At 32.9% G+C, this 19,286-nt stretch overlaps 1 protein-coding gene across 1 annotated transcript in view; it reads right to left on the bottom strand.

Annotated features, from left to right (window-relative positions):
* trh (trachealess) overlaps positions 1-19,286 on the bottom strand; it is an 85,674-nt gene that overhangs the window by 37,083 nt on the left and 29,305 nt on the right. The window contains exon 2 of the mRNA XM_068763381.1: positions 12,041-12,279. Within this exon, the coding sequence (XP_068619482.1) occupies positions 12,041-12,279 (239 nt within the window). The remainder of the gene's footprint in view (positions 1-12,040; positions 12,280-19,286) is intronic.

Here is a 19,286-nt window from a genome sequence, read left to right as displayed (position 1 = left end):
TTTCTTATCAATATATACATTTTCAACTATCAGTTTTTGGCTTGTCGCATGCAAATGAAAAAAGTAAATTAATGTAACATATTTTGATCACTCCACTTATCTAGTCAATTTCTAATAAATTATTTAATTTTATAAAACAATACTAACTCATGCAGCTGATAAACAACAATATAAATTTGAAGCGCGTGAAATGTCAAATGCGTGTTTCAATAGTAAATAAAAAAAGATATATAAATTATAAATTTTCGTAAATTTTTCAATCTTCTGCGTAATTTTCTCCTCTTTTCATAGGACCCGTCTACTGAGTGTTAAAAACTTATAAAAAAAGATGAATTAAATCGGTTAAATAGTTCTCAAGTTATGGCGTGACCAATGGAAAAATTAAACATAAATATAACCTACACACAAAATGTACGCTTAGTATTATCCTGGAAAAATTTAAAAGATAACACGCTTGTAAATATCTTATTGTAAACTAAGAAATTTGTTATTGCTTCAAACGTAATAAACCTTTGAACCATTCGCTTTAAAAACTTTTTTTTTGCGGATGCCACTAGTGGTTCCCTCAAAAATAATACAAGTTGCAAGCGTTGATTACCAACCCCTGGGGGCATCACTTGACCGGAACCCGCCACCTCTAATGAAGAATTACCGCCCTTTGTCGGCCTCTTTACCCAAGAGCCATCGATTGATCGAGTGCCTTTAACTACACCCAATACCTTACACATACAAGATCTTATTTTCTTTATTTTAAAACGGATATGTTTTTCTCATAGAGTAAAGTATTTTTCTTTATTATTATTCAAATATGAAAATCAACATAAATTTCAACTTTCACATCTCAAAGACCAAAGGTAACATTATATTATTTTTTCAACTAATTCGCCTCTAAATGTGAGGTTATTTTATAATCCCAAAAGGTAGCTTAGCGAGACGAATACTACAATAAACGAAACTGAAGATGAACTGAATATTGCCTACATGTTGTGTTAATAATAAATAGTAATAACTTATTGTTCGTAAGCCTCCTGTTAATATGCATTTTATAACGATTCAAAAATATACTTAGGTGGAATTTGATACTATCGAACTTACATAGTACCACTTATTATTAGTAAACGACAAAAAATATACATATCGCCAGTACCTTCATATAACTCTTGATTTTTCAAAAAAAATTGTATTTAAATTCTGTTTTAGGCACTGTCTTCTTTTTTACCGCGTATAAAAAAAAATCGTTAAAATCAGCGTAGAAACAATGGTCTATCAGGTTCTAAATGGATAGAACAGAAATAATGTGTATAAATATCATTATTATATGTTTTTAAATATATGTAGAATTATTTCTACATTTCTGTAGAATAATTCGACATTACATTATAATGTCGTCTTGTGCTTTATGAGTACCATCCTTTGCATAGCCCTTTCTTAGTCTTCATTTTCCACCTCTTTCATTGCGATTGTTTTTTTAACAAAAGAATCTTGGGCCCGAGTATATCTAAAATCGAATAATACTTTAAAAATTTATTTAGTTTAATTACGGTTAATATTTAGTCAAATCATACCTGTACCCATAACATGCCTCAAGTATTGAACATGAAATATATTGCAAAAAATCACAGGGAACAGTAATGAATTGTAACTAACCAATTACACGGACCGATAACCCTTCAACCGCCGACGCGGGGTCGCCCGGACCGGACGGTTCCGGATCGATCGATTGCGAATAAAAATAGCTACAAAATCCCGGAAAACGATGCTGCATTCAGAACACGTACTGTCAATATAGAATGGCGCAGGGTGATGATTGTGATGCACCGATATAAGGGAGAACGCACTAAAATGACGCTTCGGTGACTGTATATTGAAAATAAAACGCCAGACCGCTCTATGAGAGTGCCATTTCTTATAAATTATTTTACATTTCTTCTATATTGTTGATATTACTATAATTTTTTTCCATATAAACTATGACATAATTTTTCTATTACCAGATTTCGTCTTGACGTTGATTTATGGGAAACTCATACTTTGTTTGAATACTTTAGGAAATTATGATCGTGATAACACTTTGTATTAATATAAAGTGGCATATTTAGTACTTAAGACAAACATACAAATATTATATCCTTATATCTAATGTACATTAAAGTATAATCAATAATACACTGTAAAACAGCTAAGTTATGCACAGTTAAACAGGTTTCCGAAATTAAAATATTAGTTAATTATATCCTGTATGTGTCTCTTAGCACATTTTGACCTTTAAAATATTATTTAACTAAAAAAAACCTTAAAAAAAACAATAATAGTTTTAAATACGGAAAACATAATTAATAATAAACTTTAACAAAGTTAGAAATTGACAAGAATAAAATAAGAAAATAATCCCTACACATTTCAGATATTCCTTAACTCCTGTGTCGCCGGCGTTCGGTCGCATTTTCCCTTTATTTATTGTTATTTTTCTATTTCGCCGGCAGATGTGCCGTTGCATGATTTACGGTGGTCCAGTATTAAGGAAGGTACAAGAATTATAACTCTAGTTCCATTTGGTCAAGGGATAACCATGTTTTCTTTTTGTTTTTACACTATTCGTAGGTTTAAAAAAGTACAATAATTTATTATTTAGTCAAGTGTAACTTATATATGAATAAAAACAGGTAACATCGGTTCTGACGTACCTACGATACCATTTAATAATTATTATCGGATTTGACAGTATTCTAAAATAAAATCTATGTAACTTTTACCACAAAAGTTTAATTTTTCGAATAAATCCTGTGATATATTTTAGCAGTTTAAAATATAATAGCGGAGGTAATGTCATAAGCATTGTTTTTTTTTTAAAGATGATAAACACAATGATACACCTATTAGTGCTGCTGTGCAACGCAAGTGCTGCTATGTATATAAACTTCGTCGTTTATCAAAGTAAAATGTGTTTGTGAAAAAAATTGATTTTTTTACAAAAAAAAATTGTGGAAAAATGGTATATAAGGTAATATGTAAGGCCAGCGGGAGATATAAAAATCAATTTGCATGTGCAGATCTTTTTGAGTCGAAGTGGAAATTTAATGTTTTAATATTAAGCGTTTATAAAAACTTTGAAACTTTAATTAATGTAAATATTTTTTTATAATCGTACAATTATTTGATATTGTATTTGCAATTAAACATTTATAATTTTATAAAAAGTGTAAGTTGAACACGTCTTTACTCCGCGCCCGTTGGCGCCCTTTTGCTATAAATCAACCGTGCTGCCACCAAACGGCAATATGGGGAACGAAACATGTGTTTACCCCGGAGTTAATTTGTCGAATTTATCTCCTTGTGTCCTGTTATTGTATTGAGAAATATTGCGTTCCGCTGAGTTATGTGGTCTCATTCGACATTCGTATCTGCTTTGGATAATATAAATAAATGTTGTTAAAGACAAAATTTACTTGTTTTTCTTCGATACAGGTATTATTGACACATCGATTTCTACAATTTGATTATTCGTAGAAAATATTGTTTACTATGTGTTCAGCATAAAATAAACTAATATATTACCTTTTGACTTTCGTACGTGATAATTATGATATATTGAAAATATGATATTTTTATCATATCATCATCACAATTATCATCAGTTTATTATTCGGTAATGTATGTTTCTATCTAATTAGGGTTATTTACTGTGGCCTCTAGTATACGTTATGAGAAGAATTCCAAAAAAGCCCCATTCGATACATAGAAGAAGACTAGGCTCTCCTATAATGGCGTCCTTCAACTCAAATCTACGCTAGCAAGAAATGAATGGTAATTTGAACGCCATGACGGTGAGTACGATAGGGCGGAGGAGGAAGACTACTTGGGATGCATAGAGGCGACTACCAACTACGAAATAGTAGTATATGAGAACCTTAGATATCTCGAAACGCGAAGCCAGGATTCCAACTCATCCGTACAGGCGGGCATCTCAGAGGTGAGGCCTAGTGTTAGTGTCCCAAAGCTATTCAATGATTAAAGAACCCAATATTTAGGTTAGGAAATAATTTAAGAGATTTGGTAAAAACTATGGCCTGCAGAAACATTAGCAAAAAATCGTATATTGCCAACGAATGTTAAACGATGTTATCCGTTTCAGTCTTTTTGAACTATACAAGTTATTATAAAGAAATATGAATAATACATTTCTAGATATCGTCGCCACGACCGAATAAACCCCGTATTATGCTATTGTGGGCTTATAACGTTTCTTTTAAAATTCGGCGTTTCCCGGTAACCTTTTGGTTTTTCTAATGTAAAATGAAGGAAATGAAATTCTCGTAAATAGAATCGTAAGAGAGAGTATTATACGCAGGAAAATGTTCGATAAGTCTCCAGTAATGGGTATCACTGGTTACTTTTGTACCTTTTTATGAATATATTTCCGGTAAAGTCTTATTACCATAATCTATTTTAAAGAATCGATAACAAACTAGGCCAAAGCGACTTGAAAAAAACTGTAAAAAAACCAATGCGGTGAAAGAGTTGGCAGAGATATACACATAACATTTTATTGCAACCTTACTGATCTACGAGTATATCACGTTTCAGTCTCATAACATCTTAAAGGACATTATTTTCAAAAAAGTTGAATCTAATTCCAGTAAAATATATTATGCGTAATAATTCAGATAATTTCCAGAACACATAAACAGAAAAGATAGATTTGATTTGGTGTATAAATTACCCTTGTAGGTTGAATATAATGAAACTTATTTAAGGATTGCTCCTGCAAAATTTGATTCTTGCGATTACAAATTTATTCGGTGGAGGCAACGATATGTCCCGCGTATAAAAATAAAATCAAATCAATTAAATATTGTAATAACGTACGTATAAATTATACATTCGCTAAATACCAAATGCAAGTCCAACTCTACTCGATAAAATGTTATCGTTCAATTATGCCAACATTATGCAGCGCGGCGGCCACTAATTTGACACAACATGATTATTATGTTATCCTGATTACAATGGATTTACATAGGCATCATCGGTAATGTAAGACTTGCTTATATATTAGCTTACTTACTTCAAGTAAAGAAAGGGTGGTCTATTATAATAGTGGTCTATTTTTAAATATTAATATTTAGAAAATAATTGGATCAGTTAGATTATAGAAATGGGACTTTCCGAGATTCGACGTTATCGGGTGTCCAGTAAATGAAGAAACCTTGAGTTCATCATCATTTTAGCCGATAAATGCTGACTGCAAGGCCTGCCCCAGATATCGCTACAATGGCTGGTCATGCGCTGCCCATATCCAGTGACTTCCTGCTACCTTGACTGTGGCGTCAGTCTACCTAGTAGGGGCCTACCCACGTCGCGTCTACCGGCTCGTGGTCGATAAACCTTTAGGCTCCAAGGGGCATCGGCTGCAGGAGATATACCCCTTCCACTGCCACTTTAAAAACGCCTATTGACGCACAAATTACCCCGTTGTCCTCCCACAGGACCTTTGTGCCTAGATACCATAAAACAAGCGACTTAAAAAGAAAAGTTAATGAAACACCATGAGCCGTAGTTATTGATGGAACTCCGGAGTATATTAAAAACTGTTTTAGAACTAAGTGCTACCTGCATCCGCCGAAACTAAAAATACCAATAACGCAATTAATGAGGATAATATGATTTTATGTCACAATATAAATAAATGTTATATGATAATAAAGATAAAAATATGGTAATAATAATACGACGAGGTTAATAATTTTAATAATATAGATACAACTTAAAAATTCAAAGTTGAATCCATTGTGTAAATCAAAATGTATTTTTCAATAGCACATAACTAAAATAAGTATGTTGAAGTTTCGGCAGGCAAGCGACATAGCGCGCAGAACAAATGGTCGCCAAAGTTTTGGAGTAGAGTGGTGGTTGGAAGATGTTGGATGGCCGTTTTTAGCCGGTTTTACTGAAAAGTTATGGGGAAATACTATGTCCAACTGTGGACCTGCTATGGTCATGAACATGACAACCTTAAAGAGTTAAAATAGTTAGGACTTAGTTTTTATAGGAATAACAAAGAAATCGTAATAATTGATTAAGCATAATATCATCGTTGTATATCGCATGGTTTACAAATAACATAATTAAACTCGATATTCTCGTATATTTACATAGCTATTACGAATTTATACTCGACAATGTAATGAAGACGTATGTACATTGAATGGATCGAAAGCTTCAATAATTTACATTGCTTATTTAATATGCAGGTACCATAGTGAGTTGTCTTTCATTTATTTAATATTAAACAGGAGACTTTCCAAGCCACTTTCATGCGTGTTATTACTAATGTAGTATTATTAATAAAACTTATGTTTACTTTATTTTCTCTTATTTGCAGTTAAAATTAAATATAATATTAACATTTTTTATTTATATATTTAATCCGTGAATTGCAATTTTTAATCATCGTCTCAATCTACTCGTTTTTAGAATAATCAATGACGCCGATGTGGTTAAAATATTCAATAGACACCACGTGCTATTGATATAAAAGTAAACTATTGATCTTCTGGTCTATTAAAACCCTTTACCGATTACAGTTTAATGACCGATTGCAGATAAAAATTAAAAAAAAATCTAAGAGTAAGGAAAGTTTTTTATTTAAATTAAGATCTTTATGGAAACTATGGCGTAATAGATAAATTCAAATAGAGTAATAGCGAAAGTATGTGCTGTGGCAACACCAATTAAGCATCCAGACAAAATCGTCAAACGAACCCCAGTGTAATTTGAATAAGCAACCGAGTCACGTTCGCCAAATAAGCAGTCCTAACAAGCGGTATATCGCTTGCACTGATTGTTAATTGATTAGATTAAAAATTTTGGCCCAATTCGTCGGCCATTGTTACGGGGACCGCCCTTGTTAGTTAATTAAACTTATTAATAGCAGTGTCTTTTACAATTTGGATGTTGACAGATGTATTATTATGATAATCCATTTATAAGTTTTTCTACCTTATTCATTTAGTTACTCCCTTTGTTATTTACGTAGAGATTTATAAATATTTTACTTTTCTGTTATTTTACGTTTACTAAATATAAGGGGGATCAGAAAGTAGACATTACTTTCTTAAGTTAAATTCACACGAACACTTTTTTAAAAAGTTTTTACTTCTTATCAACAATACGTTCACCTTCGTTATCAACAACCTTTTGCAATCTAATATACAAATTTTTAATTCCGGAGCGTAAAAATTAATCGGTTTTTCTGAAGATATGTCGACAGAAACGACATTATTTTCCTGTCCCCCTAATACATAGAAAGAAATTTTCCATTTATTGTTATTTGACATCTGTCATTTTTGACATTGATATTTATAACACAAATAAGCTTTTAAATACGAAAGAAAATTGTAAAATCGAGTACGATTCAGACTATATCTTTAAAAAGACGTTCACGATATATCGATTCGTATTTTAGAATCTTCGAAATTCTTTATTGCGTACGTGAGTACGTTCGTAACTTCACAATTTACCTTTCTAAATGTTTCGCGGGCGACTGTCGTTTCTTCCCCTACAAACGTTTGTTCTTTATTATCTAGAATGATATAATTTGAATACAGAAATGCAGTTTGATTTCACAAAAAGCATGTGCTATAAAATTAAATGGCATCCATATATTTTATTTTTTATACATATGTTTTGTTTAGAATTTCCAGATATTTTTACTTCACATATGGAAGGTTTTTAAAATTCTTTCGTTGTGTTATTAAACGACATTTTAAATAACTATAATTTTATTTAGATGTCATTTTACAAGATTTAGCGTGAAGAAGACATTGTTTACCACTAAACATTTATAGTCTGCAAATTAAAGGAGGCAAAGCACTGAAGACACTGCGTAAACTTATTTAAAGTACCACCGAAATCGTTATACCTCGCCTTAGGTATGCGCCGGGTGAGACGAGGGAGCCCCGGTCGCTCCGTTCCGTCAGTCCGCCGTCAAAGTTTTTTTCTAAGGCACTATAATAACTAAGCTCGAGGGTTACCTCAAAAGCCTAGGTTTTTGGGAGCCTCGGCTTGGAATGGCACTCAATATGCGTTATGTATTCCAACTGTAGTGTGACCGGAACGGCAAAATTTCAGTTTGATCGGATACTGTTCAACTAAAATTAGTGTCCGGACGTAAATACGTCAAAGATCTTAATAAAATATTCGGAAGATTTGAATCAATGTACGAAAAAGCTTCAACATTTTTTGTGGGACTGATCTAAAATACTGTTCAGAGATTTGGTAGAGGCAGCTCCAGAATTAACCTATGTTATACAGTAATGAAAATAAAATAAAAACGCGGTACAAAAATGTTTATTTTAATACGTTCGGGTGGGAAGGAGAGCCGGTTTAAATTGAGTTAAAATGACGGCGGCGTACGTAGTGATTCGCCCCGCGGTCGCATTAAGCGCATTAGGGGCTGGAATTGGATTTGTTCGCGGGACGTTTTATTGGTACACTTGTTACGCATTTACTCCCCGAGTGTGTGAGTTAAAAAAGCTCTTTGTCAAGGTACTCATACGAGTTATTTGGAGGAAGAATAAATTACACGCTTCTGATATTCTTTATTCCGATATAAAATATTGCGGGTATTATAGATAATATATTGCAGATAAGTATTTTTTAAATTACTAAAATTCAAAAATCTGTAATGAAAAAATATATATATTGCAGATGTTTAAATAGAAAAAAAAACTAATTGGAATCTATATTTCGTAACGAAATGACCTACGCATCTGGTTTTTAACTTCAAATCACACTGGCAAGCTTACAACCGCTCAATGTGAAATGGAAAGGATTCATACTCGAGATTTATCTTTCATTGTCTCAGGAATGAGGAAATACGCAGACTAACGAAAGTAACGGACGTTATCCATTGGATTAGCAAGTTGAAGTGACAGTAGGTAGGCCACTTGGATCTTAAAGTTCTGGAGTGGAGACTACAGATCGGCAAGCGCAATGTAGATCATCGAAGGACCTGGAATACTGGTTGCTTCCTATCAGTCTTGTTGAAAATCTCGAGGGAGGTTTATATCCAGCAGTGGATGCGTTACGGCTAAAATGATGATGATATATGATCTTAAAACAATTTCCAAAAAATTAGCGAAATATTTAATAAGGTATTAAAACTGTTAATTTAAAATAATTAAAAACTTATTGGAAATATTTCTTATTCCAATACGTTAAAATTGTTTACTATCGTAACATATAGGTACGTCCTTTATCCAAAAGATAAACTTGTAAGCTCCTTTTTTTTCTTTTCTCATTCGTGCACTTAGACAAGAGTGGTAGTCGGTCGGTTCTGGTGAACCTGCTGTTCTCGCGAGTGTTGCCATGTAACTCGGTGTTTAGCGGAATGAAAGCATTCATATACTAACTATACGACAACGAAGAAATACTAACAAACATATAAGCTTATGTGATGCTAATTTTATATAAATTTCTTGTTAAATATTTGCCTAAACATTAGACTTTATGTGTACTGTACGTAAAGTCTAATTATAATTGAAATAATGGTTTTGAATTATTGAATGGCAGTCGTAGCAGATATTATCGCCAAGAAACCTTAAATTTTAATTTGTTGTTACTGAGTAGATCTCTTGTCATTTTTTATGAATGAAATTTATGTAATGTATGTCTGTAATCACGTCTTGCTTGTCTCCACTTTGTATAATATAAAAGTCCAACACAACGTGGTTACTCCGGGAAGCGTCGTTCCAACAGAAGTGATTGGCTAATACTTCATGAGCATGCATCACTAAGTGCTTCTAATTCAGATAAAAATTAGCAGTTATCATACTGACTTCCGGAGTAGGGGCGAAGAAGTGGTCGCACGAACCGTAATCTTAAAAACTAGATATTGTTGGGAGTCGTTAAAATAGATTAAGAGACTTACTTTTTCACTTAAAACACTGTAACATGCAAAATCGAAAAATAAATTAAAAGTTCGAAAAAATTTTACGTAAATGTAGACAAAGGCACGGGCGCTAATTTCTGTGAAACCTAGATTCTCATAATAAAAAAATTACTAACTTCCAAAAATGATTTAGTAAAAAACGTAAATGACTATTGTTTATATTGAAACATCGTAGTCACAAGCTAGTAACCAGTATGCGTCATACAGAGTCGTCAGAAGCAACAGCGTTTCCCTGTCGGTTGTGGGTAATTTATTTATTTCAAGCATTGTGGTGAATCAGTCCCCAAGGCGCATTTATTTGCGCGCACGCCTCGATTGTCAATGTTTGTGATTTGTCCCGGCGCGGGAGAACTTTTTTATTGACAGGGATTTCCTTGCAATTGAAATTACGATTTTCTTTCTTGCCTTTTTTCAGTTATTTAACTTTTTTAAATATACACGGTATTTAACTATGTATGTATATTTTTAAAAAGTCTGAATGCATAGTTCATTTTCTGACATTTAGCATATGGTATATCTCTATCTAAAAATCAAAGATTAGAGAAATAATAAATAACATAATGATAATATGCGAAAAAAAGCGTTTTCAAAATTCGAATTAGTTATAATTTACTATCTGGTCCTGTGGTATTTGTACTGCCTGAAGTCAATGACCTATCGCATTCCAGTATTAAAATAAACGAATATGACATATTTCAAAGTGATCACTCTTTATTGTTAGATTAGATATAGGTGTAAAAGCCTTAAAGTTTTTTTGCTAACAATCGAGCAATAGTTCACCGCTTCAACACTTTTACACCTATAACTTATCCTGTAATAAAAAATGTACACAAATTTTAGGTTTTCTTCAGGGGTTGTATTAGAAGGAATTAACATGGTGTCTTTTATTCGATATGACTTTCTTGGTCATAAAATAAAAGAGACGAGGATTGTCAAATTTGCAATTATTGAAACGCATAAATACAGCAAAATTATGTGTTTCCAAAGCAGCGTCAGAAGGGTAAATTTAAAGTTAGTATAAGTAGGGAGAGGAGTTTAGTCGATAAAGGTAGTAGTCTAGCAACCAATGCATTGCAAGAAAGCCTTCTTAAACTTGCTACGCGGATCGCCAGTCCCTTGCACTATCTTTTTTACACACAACACTATGGATCCAACATTAGTACTGTGAATAACATAGATGTAATGCCGGGAAGTTGCGTACCAAACGTTATATTGCAGGCGTAAACTCAGAGCCTGGCTGGGTTTCCATTTTAAGAAACGACGTAAATCAGTTTACCAATGATGTACGGTAGTTGTTTTCAATTTATTCTATTTCTTTTTGAAAATTGTCGATTATCACGCTGATAATTACTTTGGAAGAAATACTGTCGTTACAGTAGTATTTTAAAAAAGGACGTTATCCTTACCAGGTTATTTTATTCCTATTCCATTTATTACTAATTACAGCAAGTCAGTATATCACCATTCATAACGTGAAAAGTACTGCTTCTTTATCTTGTACATCATTTTCAAATATTTGACCATAACATATGTTTATTAATACCAGAGCACAAAAGAAGGAAAGTTTTTAAATCAATATAGCAGTTTGTGTGATAAATGTTATACGTTCTTTTTTATAGCCATATTATTGGCAGGATTGTACGACATTTACCACTAACTAGACTATTAGATGTAACTTGTTTTGCCAACCGTACGACGGCGCGGTAACTCAGTTAGCGTCGACAATGACTTGACGAAGGCAAATCAGATTTGCGTACCCTCCCGGTTATTTTAAACCTACTCAGTCATTTTGCATAGTTTTGAGAGGGGTGACAGTTGCGGACATTTCTGAAACTAGTACAATAGATGTATTGGAATTAGATTTTCTTGTTAGAAAATCATAAGCGTTTAAATTTCAAAAACAATTCTTGCTATTTATGTGTTTGTGTTTACCTATAAACGCACGCATTATAATTTACATATAACAGAATCGGGTAAAGCAATTTCTAATGCTCGATCTTAACAAGCCCATAGAGTCTGTAAATGTCAATAAGGCTTTTGCCGCGTCGATACGGACTTAAAAGCAATTGGATCAAATAAAATAAATACCTTTAAGAGCCTTGCTCGTCGGAGGAGGATCTCTGCTCCACGGCGGGTCACCATGTCCGGAGAAGTCCCGTAACTTGAGGTAGCTTATGGTGAGCCTAATTATGGACGCCTTGTCCAGCTGGCTAGTGATGGCGGCGGGTAGGGGGAGCATCTTGGCCAGTTCGTAGAACTCGTAGTTCTCTTTACCGCGCCTCGACCGGGCCGCATCGCGACTCTTTTCTTTTCTTAGCTCGAGGATGCTGTAAGAGAAATTTTCAAGTTAGAAAGGAAAAAGAGATTACTTTGCATGATTATCACCATCATTTGACTATGATAAGACTCATTCTAATTTTGCCCTTATTATATTATATGTACTGACTTATCACAATATCTCCGGAACCGAAAGGATTAGAGTCTTGAAGGGATATTTCTTTCGCTGATTAGATGTCAGATAAGTAATAGATATAATAGAGAAGCGAGATTTTACAAAATTCAAGCCACTTGCGGTCATAGGTGACGTCAGGTATAAACCTGTAAGTATAACATTTCGAAAATATAGAATAGTATCTTCTGAACCACTGGCCAGAACCTTAATAACTGCCAAGAATTTGTTTTATGAAACCAACAAAAGAAAATGCTGGGGACAGGTAACAGACTTTGTACTTTATGAAGATAGCAAAACATCGTTGTCAACGTTGCTTCGTCCCTTGGCTAGATCGATAAATGTGAACACGGCTTTCTAATTTTATTGGTTAAAGACCGCAGAAGTTGCGTGACAAAGATACATTCCTATTTTATTTTGTCTTAAGAAAATATAATACCTTATAATGCTTTGTATTACTTTATAACATCTTATAGTTTCTTATTTATATAATAAAGGGAATAAGAAAAATTGGTTGTTGATAACAACAACAACAAAGTTTATACCCATAAGAAAAACTTTTGACCTTCATCAGACATATAATATACTAAATACAGAGTTACTACAGTGTTACCGAAACCGCTGTACCGCGTCCTAGGAATGCGCGTGGCAAGACGAGGGAGAGTAATGGCTGCTCCGTTTAGGTTGTTGTCTGTGGGCGTTGTTGGTAGACCGATGGTCTACCAACAACGCCCGCAGCGGCAGCGCTCATGCGCTCTTTTCTTTAGCTACCATTCCGCCGCGATATTCTAATCAATTAATCTTATCAACGTATCTTGATAAAAACTGCGAGAATTCATCTATTGAATTAAAGACGCTAATAATTTGTTTTTAGTTTAGGTTTTTAAATAATGCATTCGAAGAATTTAGAATTGTTTAAGAATTATGTCTTTGTTCTATATGACTAACGGTTTTTATTTAGTAACAGAGTGATTGTTCATAGGTGTGGAAGATTTAAAATAAATAGCTAATTTGTCAGCAAAAAGCTAAATACTTTACACCTATTTCCAACTATCCTCTATATTAACACACAAATAAAAATCGTTTTAAATGTGTGGTCACACTAAAATATGTTTTTTGAAATGGAATGCGGCATACTAACATCTGGCAGTACAAAATCTACAGGAATTCGAATTTTGCATGCTACGAGTATATTATTAGTAAGTTACTTATTTTTTTCTGAAATCTTTGTTTTGCAGAAGTATAGGAAATATGTATATACACAAGCATATGTGCTTTTAAAGATTTTACACCACAGGTGATTGTTGTATGTGAATGTGTATTCGACATGATTTAGTTGATTTTTATTTAGTTTGGTAATAAGTAGATATAAGGTAAAGGAGTCTATAACAACAATGACTCATTTGCTTTTTATCGCTCCTTACGGAGATACCTATAGGACACTTTTATGATTTTTTGACATATCTATAAATATATATCCTAAAGTATCATGTCAGATGGGAGTGTACACCCGATCCAAAGCGCCACACCCACGCCACGCCCGCAGGCGGGGTCACTAATGAGCCCGTTGTTTTATCGACTGTACTTATGGAGCTTTATTTAAAACTGGCTTTTGGTCATTTACATTTCAAAATGTGTCGCTTGCGATCCGGGTTTGTTCGAGCGAGACATGTTTTTTTTCCTTGTGGTGCTTATAAAACATAGTTCTGATAAATGATTTATGAATGAAACCGATTACTATTGATTGGTTTCTTATTTAACGATATACTTTGTCATTACTTAATGTCTGCAGTAACAGATAAAAAATAATGAATTTTTTTATGTAGTATTCCAGATTTTTAAACACTCTTGCTTACTGTATTATAAAACCTATTGAATTTTTGATACGGTATTAACTGAGTATATTGATTGCAAATTAGTTATATATTCACAAATTTAAAGCATGTAATTAATCACCCCGTTAAATTACCATATCCTTAGCCTTTTTAGTTTAATGATCACTATAAAATCTTTAGTTTCCATAAAATTGCTTATTAGCACTATTGCAGTGACCCTTTCTGTTGCAAAACAATAAAGTAACATGTGACGTAGAAAATTAATTCCACGTAGTAGAAATAACGTAATAGGATTCGCGTACAACACGGTCACGTGAATCCGTATAACGTTAATTATAAACAAAGTAGGTTTTAATGGATTATATTTAATTTTATATGAACAAAATGATGAACAATACAAAAACGTACGTAAAATTCATTATGAACTGTACTTATCACTGTAAATTTTATTAAAATCATTTCAGGTTTCTACTACTACTATACTACCTATAAATTTCACAGTAATGTCGAGTTCCTACGTTATAGAAGGAGTACTTGAAAAACGTGAAACATAAAATCAATCATAAAATGTTACATGGGTTCTAACTAGACTAGTATATATTTTTTTATATATTTATTTTTTTATATATTTATATATTATTTATTGTTTTTATTTTTGTTTTAGAGACACAAAGTTATTTTCTTCTGCTTTAATGAGATTTATTTACTAATGTGCTTTTAATTTTAGATCTATAAGAATATAGAAAATAAGAAAAAGAAAGTCTAAGATTCGTTTTATAATTTTATTATATAAGCGTAGACAATTATCACTTCTTAAAGGTTATGGTTATAAGTAAGAATGCGTCTCAACCGCGTTTTTGTCTTAAAACCACTACGGTCATAAAAATAGTGACCCGCAGTTGAAACTCAACTTAGACATGACATTTGGCCAGTTAGATTAACAAAAGGCTTTCGTACTATCTTGCGTACTTACTTCACAACCTGTGAACATGGCTTTCTAATTTAATATACTTTAAGGTTAAGTGTCTTTTCTACCTTATTTTTTAGATGAATAAAAAAACTTTTATTAAAATATTTTTGGTCTCTAACAAAGTCATCTCTTCCCCTTATAGTTTGGTGACCTGTGCTTGTCGGTCGGTGTTCTGCACTACATAACCCGAAGACGCCAGCAATCAAAACTTCTATCTACTTTCCTTCGTCTATAGCCCTCTCCATAAAGTATTTAATAAGTAAAAAAAAAATTGTACAAACATTGTACTAAATTATTTATAAATCCATAACATAAAGGCGAGAACAGTGAGTCAAAGTAAATTCGGAATAAAACTCTTTTAACCATTAACGGACCGAGGCAAAGTTTACGGGCAGGGGTGCTTAGACCAGCGCGCCGTAAGCGATTCGTCGATGGGTCTACTTTACGATCGGTCTCGATTACTCGCCCCTGAGAGTGCTTACTTTATTGTCACCTGAGTAAGGTCATTCCGAGGTGGAATGGATATTTTCCGCTGAGTCAAAGTGACAGTAAAGTCTTTGAACTACCAGTGTTACTTGATGTACGCTTGTAATGGAACAATGATTCTGTTTTTCTTTTTAGACACTATATTTGTTTAAAAATCACATTACTTGCAGTGTATATATGTTAAAATATAGTGACTCATAGTTGTCTTTCAGCTTTGTCACACACCTTGACTTACATGCGACTTATTAAAATTGAAATAAAGGCACAACGCCTAAAATTCTGCTTAAAAAATTAAAAAAAAACCCTTCATGGTTTTGAGTGTACGCATATGTATTGTATAATAAAGTTTCACAACATTCCTTAGCATTCCCTTTTCATAGTTTTATATCTTATATTAAAGCTTATTATTATAGCATTCAAAAATTTTTTTATTTGTACTATATGCTTGGAGCCCGTTTTGTTAACACATTAGCTGAGTTTATATTATAATGTATAGATCCAACATAGTTAAATTTCATTTTAAAAGAGCAACTGTTAAGTTTCTGGCCAGCTCTTATCAGCAGACGAGCATTCCGAGCTGGTGGTAAGCTTACTTAAGGACTTACTACACTGGCCTTTTTATCATGTTAAAAATAATTGGCGAATCAAAACATATTTTGAATTTGATCCCGTTTTTAAATTTAGAAAAAACGTTCTTACTTTTATTGGTCAATGTGGACACAACTTTATAAATAAAATGATCTTATTGATCAAAAGGTAACTCGATCACATTCCTTATCAGAACCTAAGCACAGTTCAGGGACTAATAACTCTTAAAAATAAAGAAAATCTAAACAAAACCCTTTAAATGATAAAAGATCAAATTCTCCGATACCTTACAAACCGTTTATAGTATGAAACAAGTAAACCATTGTGTTTGATTTAATGTTACCCGAGGGTCGCATGGTCAGTTTTGGGGGTAAGGGCATTAAATTGTTTAAAATAAGTTAAACAGCACACGAGGGTTGGACGCCCCTTTCTAATGTAAAGCAAATCTTGACCGCTTTTAACTTAGTATGGTATGTGTACTTTAAATCAGATTTTATTGCTTTGCAATTATAGATTTTTATAATATTAATTATGACATATCTCTACGTCTTTAAAAAGACATTAACTGTGTGTTTCGATCAAAAAAAAAACTTTCTTAACTTTTCTTAAATAATTAAATAAAATATTGTAAATACGTTTATCATACAAGAATTATAAATTATAACTTTAAAAAACTGCAACACGTCGAAGAAGGTAATCTTTCTATTGTTGTGATTAAAGAAGAAACAATTTGTAACATTCTGCTATTTTATTATATTTTGCCTTAACTATCAATCTTCACTATTATTATTATTATTATCATCATCATCATCATCATCATCATTTCAGCCGCAGAACGTCCCCCATATATTTCCAATAAGAATGGTTAGAAGCGGCCCTCACCAGCATTCTCTTATCATCTTTACAATAGTAATCTCGTAAAATATCCTACAAATATAAACATTTTAGGGACTTATGAAGTAAATTTGAGTAAACTTAGTCCAGTAACATTGTTTTTAATTTTGCTAAAGGCTATCTCTTTTTAACACCGTCAAGGTTCATCTGAATTTACTCCCATCAGTGTAAAAGAGAGCCGTTTGGGCCGAAAAGCTTTCGAGTGCGAACCACGAGCTGCTAGACGTGGCGTGGGTAGGCCGCCCACTAGGTGGAACGACGACATAGTTGAGGTAGTGGGAAATCGCTGAATGCGGGTAGCGCAAGAGCGGTCATCGTGGCGAACTTTGGAGAAAATCTATCTCTTGCAGTGTGCTTCTATCGGCTAAAAAGAAGTGAGGAAAAATTTGAATTTTGTTTTCCATTTTTGAATTTGACCAATTTCATATCTATTGAATTTATTACGCTAATCAGACATACCATACCTTAACACGAAATGTGTATGTAGTTATATTTCTTATCTCTTGCCAGTACTTTATATCTAAAATCATTTTTTTTAGTGTCTTTAAACTTAGTTAAATAATAAAATGAATTTAGAAATATTTTGCTTAGTCTTTGCTATCCTTCACATTTGCAAACAGTCAAATGTATGTACAAGAAGTACATTTTAATGCATTTTTAATGTATTTAATTTACTATGAAGAAACTTTAGTAATAACAATACGAACATAATGTTTAATTTATAGTTAGTAATCTTTATTGTGGAAAGTTTTTATTTATTTACATATTTGATCCGGTCCGATGCTTTTTATTAAATATTTCTTTCAATACAAGTCGTCTCTAATGTTTTTGTTCTGTCCAATTTTTATGACAGACCTCCCTTCATCTTAGGAGCGTCTTTAAGTGTGCACGTACGTGCCCCGACGCCCTGTACACCTGGGAATCAAACCCGCAATACGCTACTAACGCCTTGACCCCCTACAAAACTATCCTGCTAATTTAACATACGAAGTTCAACCTTAAGACTAATACCAGAGAGTTCGATTTCAAATGTCTAGCTATTTTCGTACTGGTCAGCGATGATTGGTTGCCTTTGTTTGAAAAAAGTTTTATCTTCCATACCGGCATATAGGAAAATGAACCTAACTGTTATAACACTACGCGATACAGTCAAAAAATAAGTGGAGAAAAGATAAGAATTTTCTTCACAAATTGAAATAGGAGAAAGTCGAGGAAAAATAGGATCGGAATCGAGCCCATAGCGAAGTCGTAAAAAGGCGGCCATCGAGCAACCGTGTCGCAATAGTTACGCTTAATGTGCCCGGGACAAATTGAGTTGGAGCCGGTAGCGAAATTAGTTGTCCCGGAGGAATGCCGGGGCATATACATCAGCCGAATATGACAAGCGTGCTGTCTTACCCAATGGGGATTATTGAATGTGTACAGTGCTAAATAACTCATAGCATTACTTACTTGTTACTTATAGAATACATTAAATTTATTTATCTGCTAGTTAAGCTAAGTTAAGAAATAAATAAATAACAAATAACGATTATCGCAAACGATTTAGAACAAGAAACGTTTTATATTCCTTAGATTAAAAAAAATAGCTAATCTGATAAACTAGGTACTGTCTAAATTATTGACCTACTATAGACCAAATAAACAAATTAATTAATCAAATCTCTATTAGAGTGATCATTTTATTTATTGATTTAATTTCTAAATAATATACTGCGAGAATGAATTGAATTGAGGTAAAAAAATTGTAACTTTAAATAAAGTATGAAGATATATCTTCTGAATGGTTGTGCTATTCTTTAATTTTGCACGAAATAAAAACGAATGGCTGTCGCTAACATATTTCAACTCTGTTTAAACTTTGCCATCTGTCTACAACAGCCTTGCAACGTACACTGCGGTATTTATACTTTAGTAAGGACGACAACATGCAACATAAATAGATTTTACTTCTCTGGAACAGTGAAACGAAAGAAACAAAGAAGCCAAAGATCTAAATGGTGATCTGACTAGATATCTAAGAAGATGGAATTGCTATTTAGTGCTGCATCAAGTAACAATAGAATAAAAACAGCCCGATGACTAATTCAACATGGAAAACGACCAGTACTA

This window comes from Battus philenor, unplaced genomic scaffold (genome assembly GCF_028537555.1).
Source record: "Battus philenor isolate CCGP_79_NKW_IND1 unplaced genomic scaffold, ilBatPhil1.0.hap1 SCAF_18, whole genome shotgun sequence".
Classification (NCBI taxonomy): Eukaryota; Metazoa; Arthropoda; class Insecta; order Lepidoptera; family Papilionidae; genus Battus; species Battus philenor.
This window is presented reverse-complemented; position numbering and strand designations above follow the sequence as displayed.